The 17,354-nt window shown below is 42.6% G+C and overlaps 2 protein-coding genes, 1 long non-coding RNA gene and 1 pseudogene across 4 annotated transcripts in view; 1 reads left to right on the top strand and 3 right to left on the bottom strand.

Annotated features, from left to right (window-relative positions):
- Positions 1–2,651, bottom strand: part of ankrd33ba (ankyrin repeat domain 33ba) — an 11,609-nt gene extending 8,958 nt beyond the window's left edge. Inside the window, exon 1 of the mRNA XM_084702409.1 lies at positions 1,340–2,651. Within this exon, the coding sequence (XP_084558535.1) occupies positions 1,340–1,753 (414 nt within the window). The 5' untranslated portion in view covers positions 1,754–2,651. The remainder of the gene's footprint in view (positions 1–1,339) is intronic.
- A 6,248-nt stretch (positions 2,652–8,899) lies between these two features.
- LOC146275199 (nuclear factor 7, ovary-like) lies at positions 8,900–11,108 on the bottom strand (annotated as a pseudogene). The gene is made up of 2 exons (XR_014766285.1): positions 10,988–11,108; positions 8,900–10,633 (listed from the first exon to the last, which is right to left on the bottom strand). The product of XR_014766285.1 is annotated as a nuclear factor 7, ovary-like (transcript).
- An 89-nt stretch (positions 11,109–11,197) lies between these two features.
- Positions 11,198–14,595, bottom strand: LOC146275200 (uncharacterized). Its single transcript, XR_014766356.1, has 3 exons — positions 11,761–14,595; positions 11,456–11,551; positions 11,198–11,376 (listed from the first exon to the last, which is right to left on the bottom strand). It is a non-coding gene; the product is annotated as an uncharacterized LOC146275200 (long non-coding RNA).
- A 66-nt stretch (positions 14,596–14,661) lies between these two features.
- On the top strand, positions 14,662–16,815 carry LOC146275201 (vitelline membrane outer layer protein 1-like). Its single transcript, XM_084703544.1, has 5 exons — positions 14,662–14,811; positions 15,171–15,382; positions 15,531–15,643; positions 15,924–16,224; positions 16,415–16,815. Exons 2-4 carry the CDS (start codon positions 15,188–15,190, stop codon positions 16,216–16,218), a joined length of 603 nt encoding a protein of 200 aa, XP_084559670.1. The 5' UTR covers positions 14,662–14,811; positions 15,171–15,187; the 3' UTR covers positions 16,219–16,224; positions 16,415–16,815.
- The last annotated feature ends 539 nt before the right edge of the window (positions 16,816–17,354 follow it).

Genomic DNA, 17,354 nt, shown 5'->3' on the forward strand with positions numbered 1-17,354 from the left:
GTGCAGGACATGGGAAAGCAGGAAGTTCACACACACACACACACACACACACACACATGAAACCCCCCCACACAAAAATCCCTGACCACAAAACGAGCGATTCCAGGCCAACACACGCTCCTGTACATACACACTGTTCTCTCATGATCACACACGACGAGAGGGTTGAAAGCTGAAAGAGAACCAGGACTGGGCACTGTGCCAGCATGGGAAAGACATTCTGTCGTAATCGTGACATTCCACTGACGTAATCACCGCCCATCCATCCCCCAAGGCCTATGACCTCACCATCGATTCTGCAAAGAGGACTGTGCAACCAGCCAGGCAGATGAAAACCTCTAACCAACTGTCAGAGGTACACAAACACACACACACGTACATATATACAGGACCAGTCAAAGGTTCGGGCAAATATGTCCAAACTTTTGACTGGTACTGTATATATATATATAAGTTGGTATAGGTTGTTTGTGTAACACGTCTCCAGTGATGACACCAGATATAGTAGTCCTCATCTGGGTTTCAACTAGCCTCCTGAGACCAAGCAATTACTCTGCAACCACACTAATCTATGTATTTATTTAATTACACACACACTCACACACACACACACTGTATGCCCAAACTGATTTTAGCCCAACCAGCTACATGAACCACAAACAGGAACCCACAATGCACTGGTTGTTGGACAGAGTGGCTCTGTTTTCCTGCTGTAATTTAGACGAGCTTGGGGCTAAACTTGACTCATGCAGACCAGGCAAGATGTACTCAACACACAAACAGAGACGCCAATGCATGTGTGCACACAAACAAGTAGATCTGGGTGTAGTTATACCTGAACACTATGGTTACTCTGCTCTGAGAAGATTTTAAATGCTTAGTTTAGGGCAGTATTATTCTGTCATGTATTTTGCTAAGCTTATCATAAGACAAGCCGTCTCACCCACACTTTACCCTACTTACTCAGGTGAAGAAGGCTGGGCCATTAGTAGTATTACACACTTTCACTCGCTAATGGGATTGAGGCCATTGACACCATCACACTAGTCGTCTTTCAAAACAGCTCTTTTTTTAGGTTTTTAAATTGTGTTACTTTTATGTTGGTCGAAACATTATTTATATATATAATGTCCGAAACTAATTATCCTGACTAACCCCTAACGGCCCCCCGAAAGGTTTACACAATGTGCTTCACTATATAGCTGCTGGTGGTGCGTCATTACGCACAGGTACACTTTCACACACCTGTGTTGCCTGTGTAGTGCTTGGCCAGATAAAATAGATAGAAAAAAATGCACTGCACACGTGATATAATATAATGGTACGAAACAAAACCTACCCTGTTGTTTTTATCCATCTCTCTAACTTCCTCCTCTCTAACGCCTTGTCTTATCATAAGCCGGACGATCGTTGCGTTGTTTGTGCGGCACGCTTGAAAGAACGACAGCGGCTCAGGGCTGTCTGGGGATAGTGACCGCTCCGAGTCCGCAAAAACATCGTCCGGTGGGTAGAACGAATCGTCCGACACAATACTCCTTGTATCCGGAAAGTCCTCAAAGTTGTCATATTCTTCAAAGTCGTCATCCTCTCCCTCGGATTCGCAGGATCCCAGGTAGTCATCATCCGAGAAGGACGGTGGTTCCTCGACTATGGCCGGGTGGACCTGTGCGGCGGCTTTAGGACTCTGCTGAAGCGGTTTAACTCGAACAGAAGAGGAGCTTCCTCCATCCCTGTCGTCGGTGATCAGCACCATCTAACCCCCTAAGCCAGTGTCCTCTGGGGGAAGGAACACTGGTGTTGGGACGCCTGCGAGGACTTCATCAACATCAACGCCGTCCCAACTTCTCAAAGTTGAAAAGTAGACAAATGGAGGGCTTGATAAAAAAACATGATTCGGTCAAACCAAGCGAGTTCCTGCCACACCGGGATATTCTACCCGGATATTCCAGCATCGTGCGCTCCTCTAGAAAATAACATGCAAATGTTTCATACGGTTGAGTCCTCTGTCCGGGTATCAACTCCGCATAATATTAGGCTACACAGGGGTTTTAATCAATTTTGCCCCAGTTTACGACGAGAACAGCAAAAACATCAACAGACGACACGTTTGGTCCGAGTTTACTCCCCGTTACTCTACCAAATTGAAACCAAAACGTTATGTCCAAAGTATAGGCTAGAAACGCAGAAGTTGCGCTTCTCGTTAGAGTTATGGTAAAAAGAGTTAAGCACAAAAGCACGGGTGCTCCACGCATCCATCTAGATCGTAGTGAAACTGCTGCTTGGATAAACTGCGTTCTGCTAATCCGATTTGCCTCCCGCTCGCTCTCTCTAATTTCTCTCGGTGTCTTTGTCTCTCGCTCTGTCCGATTGAAAATACTTTTCAGATGCTGTTCGACCTACACGAGACCAGCCCCACAACCTTCTTGTACCTTCGTCCAAATTCTTCCAAAAGGGCCATGTCCGAGGTCTGGTTTGCTATACCGCTCATCCATCCACTACCCTTAACTGAACCAGTTTAATATTTGCAAGCTGTCACTCGCGTGGTCTGGTAGGCTACAACTAATTCATTAAGCAGTAACTCGCTGTTAGGAAACTAGAGTTACTGTTTCGTGGAAATTGTAATCAGGTGCTGTCCGGATGTCTTTCTGTTGTGAGGAGAGAAAAGTATTGTTTGTAGATTTCTTTGTCTCAGTCGATTCATGTAGTGATTGTCAGCTTTACAAAATCCTGAATCAAGGCATCTATTGCGATTTAGAATCAAACGAGGTTATGACATGTGTTTAGAGTCTTTGTATTTGCGTTTGCAAACTGTATTTATATTTTAAATTCAACATTAATTCAGGACAATAAGTTGGTAAGCTATAACAACTAGTTAATATTTCCGTTGCCTGATGTAGCTGTGATATGAATATAGAACTCTGGTACTTGAAAGGCCAGTGAGGGTGCCTCTATACTGTGTGTGTGTGTGTCTGTGTGTGTGTGTTTGACCCTAATCTGTTATTGGCACAGGCTCTCAGTCTGCAGTGTATCAGCACATAGGGCAGCTAATCTGATCCTACAGGAGAGGGAAGAGCTGTCCAGACAAGCACCCTGCCCTCTCCCCCTCCCCCACCACGCTAAGACACACACACAGGGTTGAAGCCCAGAACTGCTGCCTTTCATAATTGTTTTTCCAAGATTGCCCCTAAAAGCCCGATGTAGTGTGGTATCTCCCAAATGGACACTCGGGAAACAACTCTCTTCTCGTAGCCTATTCCTTTCAACCACGCTGTGGCTACTGCTGTGAGTTAGACTGTGATATTATTATTAACTGTGACATGAACACATTCTTTGCTCTGAAACTGTTCTCTTCTCTTTACACTCGTCTCGTGCATCAGCTCCCTCCATCTCATCTACTGGGTGCCTGTCTGTTTGTGAGTGCTAGCCTAATTTCTGCGTGTGAATACCTGAGGGCTGCTCTTTGTACCAGGTGTGACCCAGCCTAGTCTGCACAGTACACCCTGGAGCTAGCATAGCTACCTGAGCTAATGACATTAGTTCATGTAGGCTCAGAGCAGCCCAGATAAATCCCCAGATAGACAATCAGAGAGAGTGGAGCCCTACAGGAGAACCCCCCCCCCCCCCTTCTGGAACATTCCCTACCTGGATTTGCCTGCCTTTGAATTGGCATTTCCATGAATCTGAGATTGCACTGAGTGAGAATAGGCCTAGGCTACGCATAGCACCATACAAATACATATTGATTCTAGGGAGTCAGGTGGCTGAGCGGTGGGGAATCGGGCTAGTAATCTGAAGGTCGCCAGTTCGATTCCCGGCTGAGCAAAAATGACGTTGTGTCATTTGTGTGGCAAGGCACTTCACCCTACTTGCCTACTTGCCTCGGGGGGAATGTCCCTGTACTGTACTTACTGTAAGTCGCTCTGGATAAAAGCGTCTGCCAAATGACTACATGTAAATGTAATAGAGCAAAGTATATGGAAGGATCCCAAATTCTGTGTTGCGTGAATATTTGATGGAACTCCTGAACACCTTCTGTAGGGGTTCCCAAAGTCCCGATCAGTGAACGGAAACAGAACAAACATCTTGCCCCAGACATGACTGCCATGTTCGTTCTTTGGAGCGCTCGAGAGCTGGACTCCTGATGGTGTCCGAGCTTTTCCTCGGGAGATATTTCCTCATTGATTTATGGCTGTTCTGCATCTGTGTGCTTTCGAAGGCAAAACAACATGAGTTAGCCAACGGGGACTGGGACAAGTCAGAGCATGTGGTCCCCACAGGCGTTCATTCACTCCCCTAACCGCACGGAGACCACACCTCAGCCCCACGCTGCTCTATGGAAATACTAGGAGCTGTGAAGCAGTACACAAAGATCTCCTGTGAGCTTTTTCTCCTCCACCACGCTGGCCTGTGTGTGCGTGCGCCATGCGGTGTGTGTGTGTGGGTTGGGTGTGTGTGTGTGTGTGTGTGGTGGGTGGGGTGTGGGATTTATGTGTGAGCCTGTGGTGCAGTGGTGCATGTGTGTGCCGTGCGTGTTTGTTGGAAGGGTGTGTGTGTGTGTGTGTGTGGGGGGGGGGGTCGGGGGTTGTATGTCTGTGTGTATGTCTCTATAAAGCCCTTTTCCAGTAAAGCACTAATTCACTCAGTATTAATAGCTTGATTAGCAAGTTTCATAATTGTGGCCCAATCAGCTAATTAGCCAGCATAGAGGACACATTTTTAAGGGCATTTGTATCTGTGTGTGTCTGTGTGTTGGTCACAGCATGTACTTAATTAATTATACACATATACATAAGTGATGATGAACAACTTTGAATTACTTACAATTTTACCTCATTTGCCAAGGTTAGCTGTTTGTAAGTGACTTTTGAGTTGATTGAAAGAGCAACCACAAACACATTTACATAAGTAGAACCACTTTATTGAAGTTCATTTTTCTGCAAACATCTCTGTAAGTGTGAGATCCAAAACAGGGAACACCAGAAGCCATCTTATCTATTATAAATAGACAAATACAGTAGTATATAGAATAATATAGTCTGGGATGGGTAGACTAGCCTTTTACCAATCATGCCAATGCTCAACCCCCCACCACCCTAACACAAACACACATACACATTTACAAGGCCACATTTCTTCCAAGTAATTCAGAAATGTATTTCTCTCCGACATGTGGAATGTGAAAGCTCTGCTCTGTCCTTCTGACCGTGCCCTGAGTCTCCATGTAGCTGGAGGAGCTGGGAGGATCCGTCACGTCCACAGCCTCGAGACCGATGAGGTCAGCCGGTCTCACCATCCCTCCCTGGGGACCCCTAGAGGAGAGAGACCAGAGCTGTGAACCATCACCCACCTGGGACTGTGGTCTTTCACAAAGGGTTTCCCCAGAGCAACACAATGACATCAGTCTCAGTGGAAGGTCTAGCTAAAGATATTGAGAATTCTTTGTTTTTCAATTGAAATAATTATGTTTTACAACAGTTTAAGTAGTTTTTTAATATTCCAGGTTCTGAGGCTGGGAATTCAGCTCTGTTTACGGGAAAGATCAAACCGTTTCCTAACTTTGATGGGCTTTCAATTGTCCAGCTGTGGTGTTCTCTCTTGCTTCTATCATCTCTCCTCCTTTCCAAGTCCTTTGAGGGGCTTTCTTCCTTCCTCTCCTTCATCACTTCACTCCCCACTTCTCTCTCTCTCTCTCTTGCTCTGTCCACTCCTCCTGTTTCTCCCCCTCTTTTTCTCACACCAGTCCTCCACCATCGTCATCTCCCTAGAGAGACTGTTTAGAAGCCAGGCGCAGATTACAGGCTCCAGTCTGTTTTGCAATCGTTCTGTCCAGAAACTCTGGCCTGACGCCTACAGTTGTGATACACAAATACTGTAGAGAAACACAGTGGTCCAGAAAAGGTTGAAGAACTCCAGAATAATGTTAGCAAGCCCATTAACAGGAGACAAGAGAATGGCCAGAACAGCTTATGGTTTGAGCTCATGAATGACTTAGTAAAAATAAGTCAAGGTGGGGATGTGATTCTCTACCTCACCCACCACCCACACCCTTACTGGCCCCCAAAGTACTGGCTATGTACCCCACATTTGTTGGCTGAGGGGAGTGGGATGTGTGTTGCAGCCCACGGTTGCCCAAACCAGCAGGAAACGTGAAATCCCCCGCATGTTTAAGGTGCTGTGACTTCTGTAACATCATGAGACTATCTCCTGGTTAAGACAGGAAATACCCAGCTAGCCAGCTGAGAGAGTATGCATATTTGTGTGTGTTTGTGTGTGTACAGTGATGCCAGACCAAGCACGCATCCAGGATTTAGACGAGAGAGATTTCCTGTTTTTTGGCTTCAGTTCAGGTCTTGGCTGCCCTGTTTCTACAGCACAACACGCAAGCCTCACCCCTGCTCTGCTACGCTCAACCTAAGAACAGACCTGGGACCAGTTAAGAACCCCACACAAACCATAGCATTTACCAACAGCTTGACATGTAATACCTGACCGTGGTCAATATCAATGTCCTGAATCCCAGTGATTTCTCTCCTGAAGTGACACATTGTGCAAATGTGCATTGGTAGTACATGCTGTAGCATGTGCTTCAAGTATGTGGTTATGTCTGATGAGGCGTATGCTAGCCTGGTGTGTGTGGTCATTCTAGGCCCTGGGTATTTGTTCAGTGATATCTCTTTAACTAGGCTTATCGTCGCGTGTGTGTCTGCTGTGTTGCTTAGAGGACCAGGCCGATATGAACACTTGTCTTATCTGTGTTTCACAATGGCTGACAATATCGCTCATTCTCTCTGTTTCTCTCTCTCTTACTGTCATAAACTGTATGACGAATCAACTCTCACCAGTTAAACTAGGACGACAAAGGTTTGCTGAGTGATATCTAAGTCTAGGTTTGATACCCTGGAGCCATTATATAATACCCTATGGCATATCAAATGGCACTGATTTTGAGGGAAAACTTACTTATAAACTAACTTACATAAACGCAAACTGAATAGCTAAGTATGCAAACATCAATATGCATTAGAAAGGGTTGAAATACAACACAATGTCGTACTTTTGGGTGTCAAGACATCATTTATTTGTGGAAAAAGCAAGAATCTTTTTGCAGGCATCAGACTCATGGAACAGAAAATCATCACTTTACATGAGGCCACACAAAACACCTACCTAACAATTAATACATGCTTTATGAGCATTACTAATAATCATAAATTAATGTATAAATAGGTGTAAAATATATATGAACATATCCCTTAACCATTACATTATATCCAATACATGATATGTATGATTACATATATCCATGTGTTCATAAGTTGTTTCCCAACCTCTACCTGAAAAGCGCTATATAAATAAAATTTATTAATATTATTATTATTACCTAATGCTTTCTTACTGACCTTATAAACCCATAACATGACTTTTACAACATGTTTATAATTGCCAAACCTAATAAATATTACCATATATGGATATTTATATACTGTGTATATATATTCAGTATTTAATAATTATGAAAAAATGATAACCAAAAACATTATTATATAGCTTCTGAATTCTTATTGAATCAGTTGTAACAATATTTATACATAGATTTTTAATAGATTATTAACATTTACAAATGTTTACAAACGCACACACACACCTCTCTCCCAGCTAAACCCACTCACTCTTCCTGGCTTAGAGGATATGTAACATGGACCATACGTGAATATCCTGTATGTCAAGGTGAGGTACTAGATTGACCAGCATGATGATGGATCAGCAGGCAGACAGGTATAGAAAGAAGGACAGACAGGTAGACCGACAGGTATAGAGAGAAAGACAGACAGGTGGACAGACAGGTATAGAAAGAAGGACAGACAGGTAGACAGACATTTAAGGAGAGAAGGACAAACAGGTATAAAGAGAAGGACAGACAGGTAGACAGACATTTAAGGAGAGAAAGACAGACAGGTATAAAGAGAAGGACAGACAGGTAGACAGACAGTTGAGGTCCTTTTCCTCACATAGAAAGCTCTACACGGACAAGGGCCTAGCTACATTGCTAACTCTCTTATAAACTACACACCAGCTAGAACATCAAATGCAGGCCTATTAGAGGGCAATTACATCAATTACGCCCAAAAATGATGGAACAAATTACTCATAAATATTAGGGAAGCAAATACGCTAGACATTTTTAAAAGACAGCTTAAAACCTACCTTTTTACCAAAGCATTTAACTAATTTGGTCTCATAAGGGTTTTACTACTTTTGTTAGTTATATTATTATTTGCTATTTTAATTATTACTTTTATCACTTGTATTATTGTTTTTATTGATTTTATGTAAAGTATCTTGAGCTGCAATTCTTGTATGAAATGTGCTATATAGATGAAGTCTCATTATTACTATTATTAAGATAATTAAACCTACAGTCCAACTATAAGTAAACATCTGTCACAGGGAGCTGCAAGCTCTACCCTGTCCTTAGTCTAGTCTTTCTACCAGAGCCTGCAGATTTATGTTGTCGATATTCAATTGGTTTATTTAAAGTTGTTTAAAAAAAAGGCCAAAAGCTTCATTTTATTGAATGTGACCAGTGTCGAGGTAAACTGTCTCTAAACTGGTTCAAGAAGTTTGTGTCAAAGGGTGAAAAAATCTGCAGTACTATGTTGCCCTCTACTGGTGGAGGAATGGATAGTGTGTCTAAAACAACATACCACAGCATGACATAGTTAAGATGATCAATCTGACATCATGCAGCGCACACACTCGTGCTCCAGTGTCCACCTGAATAAATTCACTCTCTACATTTTCCATCCTGTTGTCTTTCCCTCTGAGGGCAGCCATGAGTAGAGGGCGGCCATATCAACGGCAAGCGGGGGCCAGGTCCAAGTGTTCCTCCATGTCACGGACAGCTCTGCATATTGTTTTGAACTGGTGTCAATAGCATGTGAGCAAAGGAAGAATATGCTACCTCCACACAGTAGATAACTCACCTGAGCATCAATTGGCCTCAAATAGGCATCAATTCCATTTGTTCTCAGCAAGGCACCATGTTGTTAACTCACATATACTGTGTATATACTGTATGTGTATGTATGATTTATACTGTTGTGATTTTTTGTATAGTAATAAAGTTATTTGAACATGCCCACCGTTCCGAGTTTGGAATGTGATGCTTGACAGATGTTGAAGAATTGTACTGTGTCTATACTGGTTCAACAAGGTTGAACGAGTCAACTGGTGGAACAATCTGCTCTCCTCTGTCTCCCTCTAGTGGTAAAACAGTGAATTGTATAAATCAAAGTCAGACAATTTGATTTATAAAGCACATTTAAAAATAACAGCTGTTAGCCAAAGTGCAGTACAATCACACACAATTTAAACACAATAGGACACAAGACCATGCCAAAAATGATGTTGTGTCCACTTCACCCTACTTGCCTCGGGGGGAATGTCCCTGTACTTACTGTAAGTCGCTCTGGATAAGAGCGTCTGCTAAATGACTCAAATGTAATGTAAAAATGAAACAGTATACCGAAGACTTCTGGTTGATCGGGGGTCTCAAGATGTAATTTGATGGAGTGAAAGAAGATCCTAGACATACAGAGGAGCCAGGCCATGCAGACCCTTACAAACAAACAATAATGCCAAACAAATAGTAATGCCTTGATACTGTATTTGACTGGGAGCCAGTGTGGAGTGACCAGGACTGGTGTTATATGTTCTCTCTTCTTTGTTCCAGTCAACAGTCTAGCTGCAGCATTTTGGACAAGCTGGGGACGTGACAGAGAAACGTCCTAATACAGTATATTGTAATAGTCTGGATGCAATGAAAGCATGTATTACAGACTCCATATTTTTGGATGATAAAAAAATGACTCGATGGAAACACCTTCTGACCACAGCATTGAACTCTTTATGAAAGTCAAAGCAGAATTTAAAGTAACACCTACATTTTTAGCATGTGTATGAAAGTTCCCAGATAGAGGTCCTAGTTTACTGCCAACCATCTCTGTAGAAGCAGAGGGACCAAAGATTAAGACTTCCGTCTTTGCTTTGTTTAACTGCAGGAAGTGGGCTCACTCAATGCTGGTACCACCTCCAGACAGAGGCTCTAATGACTGTGCTGTTCTACTGTTACAGACACCTTCACTGGTAAGATCCTCAGAGAGTGCAGAATGCAGCCATTACCGATGTATAAAAACACTCTCTCATTGAAGGTGTGTGTGATTGTGTGTAAGTCTGTGTTTCTATCAGGGTCAGAGAATGACAGCTTTACTCTGTCCCAGTCCAGCTGAGACATTCTGTCTCACTGTGAGAACAGTGACTGGACCTGATGAGGATGCTGCTCTGTATTCACCATGGTAGAACCAGATTCCCCAGCGTCCACCCTGTATGACTCCCTTCCTCTGGACAGACTCTGTTAACACACCCAGTGACCAGTGTGTACTGTCTCCAACCTCAACATCCCAGCTGTGTGTCCCTGAGTTAAAGCCCTCAGAGCCCAGGATCAACACATTCAAATCAAACCTCTTTGGGTTGTCAGGAAGCTGCTATCTCTCCTGACTTCCTCTCACACTGATTAGATCCTCAGACAGGATGAGGTCTGGGTGGGCAGTGTTGGGGTCCAGAGTCACAGGAGCTGAGGAGAGAGATCAGGTTTGTGTTGATGCAGTGTTTGATGTTTACACCCTCACCCACCAGGAGTTGACACCATGACAAACCCAGTAATGATGACTGGACATATCATGTATGTGGATGTCATTGTTATTCTACATGAATTGATCATGCTGTATTCAACATATCAGGCTGGTATTGGTGTGAGATGCAATACATTAAGTAACAATGGTCATGTTCAGTTTGTAGCCTGTACTGTATAGTCATGGATTGTCAATGAACAGGTTTGATCATGATAATACAGGTCATGATCACTAAGACAGGATATTGTTAGTAGTACTATTTGAATATTAATATGATTACTTGATCAAACACTCACTGTATGTGACAAAAACCTGCATCTTCTCCCAGACTCTGAAGGTCAGGTTGCCCAGGTGTTTGGTCACGTCAATCAGCGCTCCTGAGACCAGCTGTGGATCCGGCAGAGTGAACTGGGCTCTGGAAGAACATTCTGGAGTCAGAGCTGCTGTGGGGTTGGGTTCACAACCACAGAGAAGAGAGACACAGGAGGCAGGTCACTTACCTTTTCACTGTGTCCTTGTAGTTCTGTGGAGATACAGAAGATGAAGTTAGACACTCATAAACACACCCAGCCTCCTTCTCCTCCTTCCTCAGTACAGCTATCCTGGCCTCCTCTTCCGCTTGTAGAAACTGGTGAAGCTTCTTAAACTCCCCCTTAATCTGCCTCTCTGTGTGCTTGGTCTGGGTCTGGAGATATGGAGGTTCATACAGAGGTTTAGGTAGGGTTTAGTTTGCTTTATATTATTTTATTAATCAATATTTTTACCGTAATGTAATTTATTGTTTGATGACAGGTTTGTTTAACTTTGTGAAAGATCTTCAGCTTCTTCTGTAAGGACTTCAGAGCAGGCTGGAGTTTCTCCTTGGATGAAACAAACATGTCAGGTGTAAAAGATATTCATCCTCTCATTTGACCAGCTGGATCTGAGACGTCTCTGACAAAACTCAGTAGAAGAAATGAGAATCAAAGCAGAGGAACAATCAATCATCCACATGAAGAGGCAGGTGGAAAACTTCATGTAGAGAGAAAGAACTCATGAGCCAGTCCAGAACCCAGAGCCCATCACTCACACAGACTCCCTCAGGCTGTGCAGGAAGCTGTCTGTCTGCTGCTGGGGGATCTCTCCATCCAGGTGGGCCAGGTAGTTGTACAGACCCACAAACGTGTCAAAGGGGATCCGGGCGGCACCCCCCTCCTCATCCTCCGTCAGGATCTCACACGCAAACTTCAGCGAGCTGATGATTGTCTGCACACACACACAGGAACATGCACGGACACACACACACACACACTTGCTTCTTGCTTGTAGTTGTTCATCGAGGCCGCAATGATGACGTCCACTTCTGACTTCAACTGTGAATTCTCTGGTACAGAGAAATCATTGACAGTTACAACGCTAAATACAACCACTTGGTCTTCCACTAAGCGGGTCCTTAGTTGGTCCAAGTTTGTGTTCCAGGTTGAGGTTGTTCACGACATGTTACTCACAGATCATTTCTGGAAAAAAGCATCATGCTAATTATAACTAGAGAGCATACAATTTCTGGGGAAATTGTGAGGGTGTGCTTGTGGCTGCCCCAGCTTTCCATACACTCCTGGTGTTTACATATTTCAAAAAGCATTTAAGTGTATGACTACAGTTCTGACCATTGTGTTCCCTTGATAATAAGTTTGTAAAAATGACATGCATCACTCAGATGGAGGAGAGGTGATACTGGTTGGTTGGAAGAGAAGGAGGCCAAATGTAGCTCATGAAGATGCAGCGCTAGATAACTTATTAAATTGTAATCAGATATAAACAACTTGTTGGTTGCCCTATTATGTCCTATTATCCTCCTATCATCGCCCTATTATGTAATTTGAACGCCCTGAACGGCATCATTTGAGTAATGAGGGCAAGCGTAGGCTTATTGATTACTTAAAAAAAGTTTCATTATGCATCATAGAGGAGCCTAGTTAGAGAAGGATTTAGCAGTTTAATATTAGAAGCCTATTTTATTAATAATTTTCAGAGTAACCTCAAACCTTTCTTTTGTTTCTTTGACCTTACATTTTCTTTGAGGGCTTAGTGGTCTCGGTTTAACATCATTATTTATAGCGACATAATTACCGGACACTGTTAGCTCGCAATGTAGACAAAGAATGCCCCTGCAACAAAGTTGTAACTTGGTAACAAGTAGCCAGCTAGAAACCGAGCAGAAGTTTGTAGCCATATAAAGGCCTATAAATATAGGCTACTTGATTTGGCTGCAAGATTCGCTGATTTTGAGTGTCCAAGATATGATGGATTCTGATCTGGATCAACAGTCTAGCCATGTAGCTAAGGCTTGTCCGGGAAGAGTACATTTTTTTTTTACGGCAAGTCTGGAAGATCAATTTAGGCTAGTGCTACTTGCCCCGATGCACTGGACAAGTTATTAAAACTCAAACAAAATAAAATGCAATGTTAGGCCTACTTCACGTTATGTGCCACTCGTTACGTCTATCGATTTTATTTGAGCGAATTCTGCATCAGTAAAACCACCAACCCAAGATCTCTACAGACCAGCTAATTTCCTGCTCAACACTTCAACGGGGGCTTATTACTTGAAAGATGAATTAGGCTATTTACGGTCGTCTCTGTTACACCATGAGGGGTGGGAAATACTGTGATTTGCTTAAGAAGGCAAATGGCTAGTAAAACATAACATTTCATAATAATTTCAATAAATCAAGCAGCGCAGCAAGACCCAGTAAAATGTATATCCTACAGCTAAGCAAGGCTGAAGCAGGCTGACATTAATTATTTTCATGAACAGACAAAGTTGAAGTTCAGGTTAGTAGTCAGATACTTTCACCTATTGAAAAACTTTTGAGTAAGGGGAAAGCCAAACATGTTCCGTCGCCGTTTGACTTTCTAAACATCTCTAAAGAGATGTTTTTGTTAGCTACTCATTAGTGTCTCGGGTAGGCTACAGCGTTGCAGTGAGCCGCCACACTGATTTGAAACCACAGGTAATGGTCATTTCACCAACAAATCGTTTATTAATGTCAAAATAAATCCTACAACAAAAACGTATTTGTGAGGAATGTTTATTTTAACGATTGAAAACAGATGCATCATGACCACTGTAGTATGTGTTGCCCAAGCAACAGAGGCTAATGTCATGATGCTAATGCTTCAGTGAAATAGTAGACTACCGTTTCCGAAAGTAGATGTGGGCCTACTTACTTAATAATATCAGCTAATATTGTACATTACATTTCACAATTATGTTTCACACCACAAAGTAAAATGATTAAATATCACCCTGGCCTCTTTGCTTGTGGCGTTTCTGCAGCTGCCTTGCAGATTAGTATCCCCCAAGTTAACAGATGGGAAACTAATGTTCTGCTAGAGATAGTCACGCGAGTTTTCGTGACGTTGGTGACGTTAGTGGCGTCAGTGACTGTGGCTAGCAAGTTAGCCACCGTTAGCTTCACTTTTTGCCACAAAAACGTAATTTCTACTTAAACCGTGCAATGGAACATAAATCCCAATACAACCAACGCAATCGCTACCGAGACGAACCTTTTGACATCGCCGTTGTCTATGTAGTCCAAATATTGAGGCATCCTTAGGGGGGCGAAAAGAAACAATAAATAATAAATAATATATATGTGAGATAACAATGGTTTGTGCTCGCCGAATGCAAGCACACCCCAACAAGGTCAAAATGAACGATTCAAGTCATTACACGAGTATATTTCTTTCAGGGGCATTAATACAGTATATGTACATAAATGGCTTGAAATAAAAGCCATCTAACAACATTTTTTTGGGAATCCATAAGTACCAACAAACTACAATCTTCTTGTTTGTCTTACCTGGGATTAGGAGCAACAGAAGAAACGGACATCATTGAAAGATGTGTCGTCCCCCTCACCCTGGACATAATTCTTCTTTCTCAGCTTTCCCCCCTGTTCCGGCCCTTTCCCTCATCCCTCCCTCTGTCTCACTCTATTTCATTTGACCACCTTCATCTCTCTCTCTCTCTCGTTAGTGTCATTGTGTCCACCTGTGTCTTGTTTGTTTCTGTGTATTTAGGTTTCCGTTTTGTATTCAGTCTTTGTCTTGTCATTACTACTACCCCTGGCACTGCGTGAGTACCCTACTTGTTTCCCATTTTGCTTTTAAACCTCTGTTTTCAACATGGCTGCGTCATCTCCTGCGTTTGGGTCCTACCCCTCCACACACCGTGACATTCTTAAAATAAGTCATTGTGCATAATACTCGCGTATCCCTCACGTAATCTGATCTGCTCTACTTTCATAGAATTCACTACTCATATTAGAGACAGATTATTACGAAGGCTAGATTAAATATGATTAAACTTTTATAGATTAATTATTGCTAATCTTAATTGTGTAACCCATGCTACATAAATAACAATGAAGGCCATATCAGGCCAGGCCAAGGTATAAGAGATGTCAGTTCTCAATTGGCTTTCTGTGTCTTCAGGCTGAGAGACTGTAAACATGGCTATCCTTCTTCTAATTGCTGTCGTCCTTGCTACGTTGTCCCTTGGCCTTTCCACACCTGAGGAACGACATGTAGCAATGAAAAGATCCATCTCATCTGAGCTTACCGTGCCCAATGGCCAGACGTTTGGAAAGTGGACATGGACTGAGATGTGTCTTGACAATTTCTATGCTGCTGGGTTCAGTCTGAGGGTAAAAACAATGTATTGTGTGTGAGTAAATTTACAGTTTGCGAGTTTGGTTCAAATGTTTCAGTTATGGAATCAATACAGCTGTGCATAGAAGTAACCCACATTACTATTGGGATACATTTCATGCTAACATGTGTATCTACTCTCAGGTGGAACCTAATCAACAAAGTGGGGATGACACTTCCCTCAACGGCATCCGCCTCTTTTGTGCCAAACCCGGGGAGTTGATCTTCCTTCAAACAATCGAGTCTCACACTGGACAGTAAGATAACACTTTAGCTCTTACGGACTTGTTAAACTTCTCTAAACTTGAGCCTTATGCCTCGTGTGAGCAGTCTAAATGTAGGGTACAGGTCAGGCTTCTGTCTGATCATGGAATTTCTTTGTATGTGTAGATTGAGGTAACTGTACATATATATTCCCGGTAATTCACCAAAAGAGCACCCTCTGTCTGTTCCATGCTCCCACATGATCTCTTTTAGCTAATTTACCTTACACCCCCCCCCCCCCCCTCTCCCTTCCCCATTTTACTCCGTCTTCAGCTGGGGTGACTGGTCGAGGTTTAAGTATTGCCCCGGGAGAGAACTCCTCATCTCCTTCCAACTGCGTGTGGAGGGTAACCAGGGCTCTGGTGACGACACTGCCGCCAATAACATCAATTTCCGCTGTAGCGACCACTCGGTTCTTGAGGGTGACGGCAATGGGTGGGGGGAGTATGGACCCTGGAGCCAGGAATGTAGCAAGGGCATCTGTGGCATTGAAACCAATATGGAAGATGTCCAGGGTGAGGGGGACGACACATCTCTCAATGATGTCCGTTTCTTCTGTTGCTCCTAATCGCAGGTAAGACAAACAAGAAGATTGTAGTTTGTTGGTATTTATGGATTTCTAAAAAAATGGATGTTGGATGGCTTTTATTTCAAGCCATTTATGTACATGTACTGTATTAATGCCCCTGAAAAAAATATACCCGTGTAATGACTTGAATTGTTCATTTTGACCTTGTTATAATTAGCATGATGCTTTTTTCCAGAAATGATCTGTGAGTAACATGTCGTGAACAACCTCAACCTGGAACACAAACTTGGACCAACTAAGGACCCCTTAGTGGAAGACCAAATGGTTGTATTTTGCGTTTCTGTCAATGATTGCTTTCAGTAAACTTTTTGGGGGAATGAGCCGTTTTCTTAAATGTCAAGCATTAGTGCTCCGCCCGGAGCACTATTGAAGAGGACACCCTACAGCAGAAGCTACATTTCACTTTACAGACTTGAGCTTAGTACCCCGTTATATTCTTTTAGGTTTAGAACCCAAGGGATATTCAATGAAACCTGTACACTCCCTGCATTGAGACAACACCCTCCCCCTTTCTCGACTCCCTTTGCAAGCCTTTCCATTTTCCTTTTTTAATAAACCAAACATTAAGCTTCACAATGGTGTACCTTTCTTTGTCAAAAACTAATATATATTAAAAAAAAAAGGTGCAGAAGCAGTCTGAATACTTTTTGGTTTTCCTGTTGTACTTTAGGGTCTACAGAACAAAAACAACAATGCAAACATACTGCTCTTGATACTTCTATAGTTAAGGGAAAGCATAGAGTATTAGCGTAATAGTTTACAAATGATGAAATGCATACAGAAAACTATAAGATAACTAAAATAAAATGAGCAGTAGGAGGTAAGGAACAGTTTATTTTACTTTTCAACAACATTCCCTTGTTAATTAAGACTTCATTATACAAAAACAAGTTAGTGTGCACACAGATATGAACCAGTGCTTTCAACTCTCGGTGAAACACATGCAAAGAAAATCACATTAAAAAGTCCATATACACTATACACACAAATATATCCAAGTCTTGGATCTGTTGCCAGGTGTAAACCTCAGGGGAAAATGGAGAATCCCTGTAACACAATGGGTGCACCCAAAAGTATTTTAAAATCCTTAGTAGTCTCAAATCTGTGACTTCCTA

Source organism: Hypomesus nipponensis, chromosome 8, assembly GCF_054491055.1.
Source record: "Hypomesus nipponensis isolate SF chromosome 8, ASM5449105v1, whole genome shotgun sequence".
In the NCBI taxonomy this organism is placed as follows: Eukaryota; Metazoa; Chordata; class Actinopteri; order Osmeriformes; family Osmeridae; genus Hypomesus; species Hypomesus nipponensis.

Coding starts and splice junctions, on each gene's coding strand:
- LOC146275201 (XM_084703544.1), top strand. CDS start 15,188: ATGGCTATCCTTCTTCTAATTGCTGTCGTCCTTGCTACGTTGTCCCTT. Junction 15,383..15,530: donor CTGCTGGGTTCAGTCTGAGG/GTAAAAACAATG, acceptor ATCTACTCTCAG/GTGGAACCTAATCAACAAAG. Junction 15,644..15,923: donor ATCGAGTCTCACACTGGACA/GTAAGATAACAC, acceptor CTCCGTCTTCAG/CTGGGGTGACTGGTCGAGGT.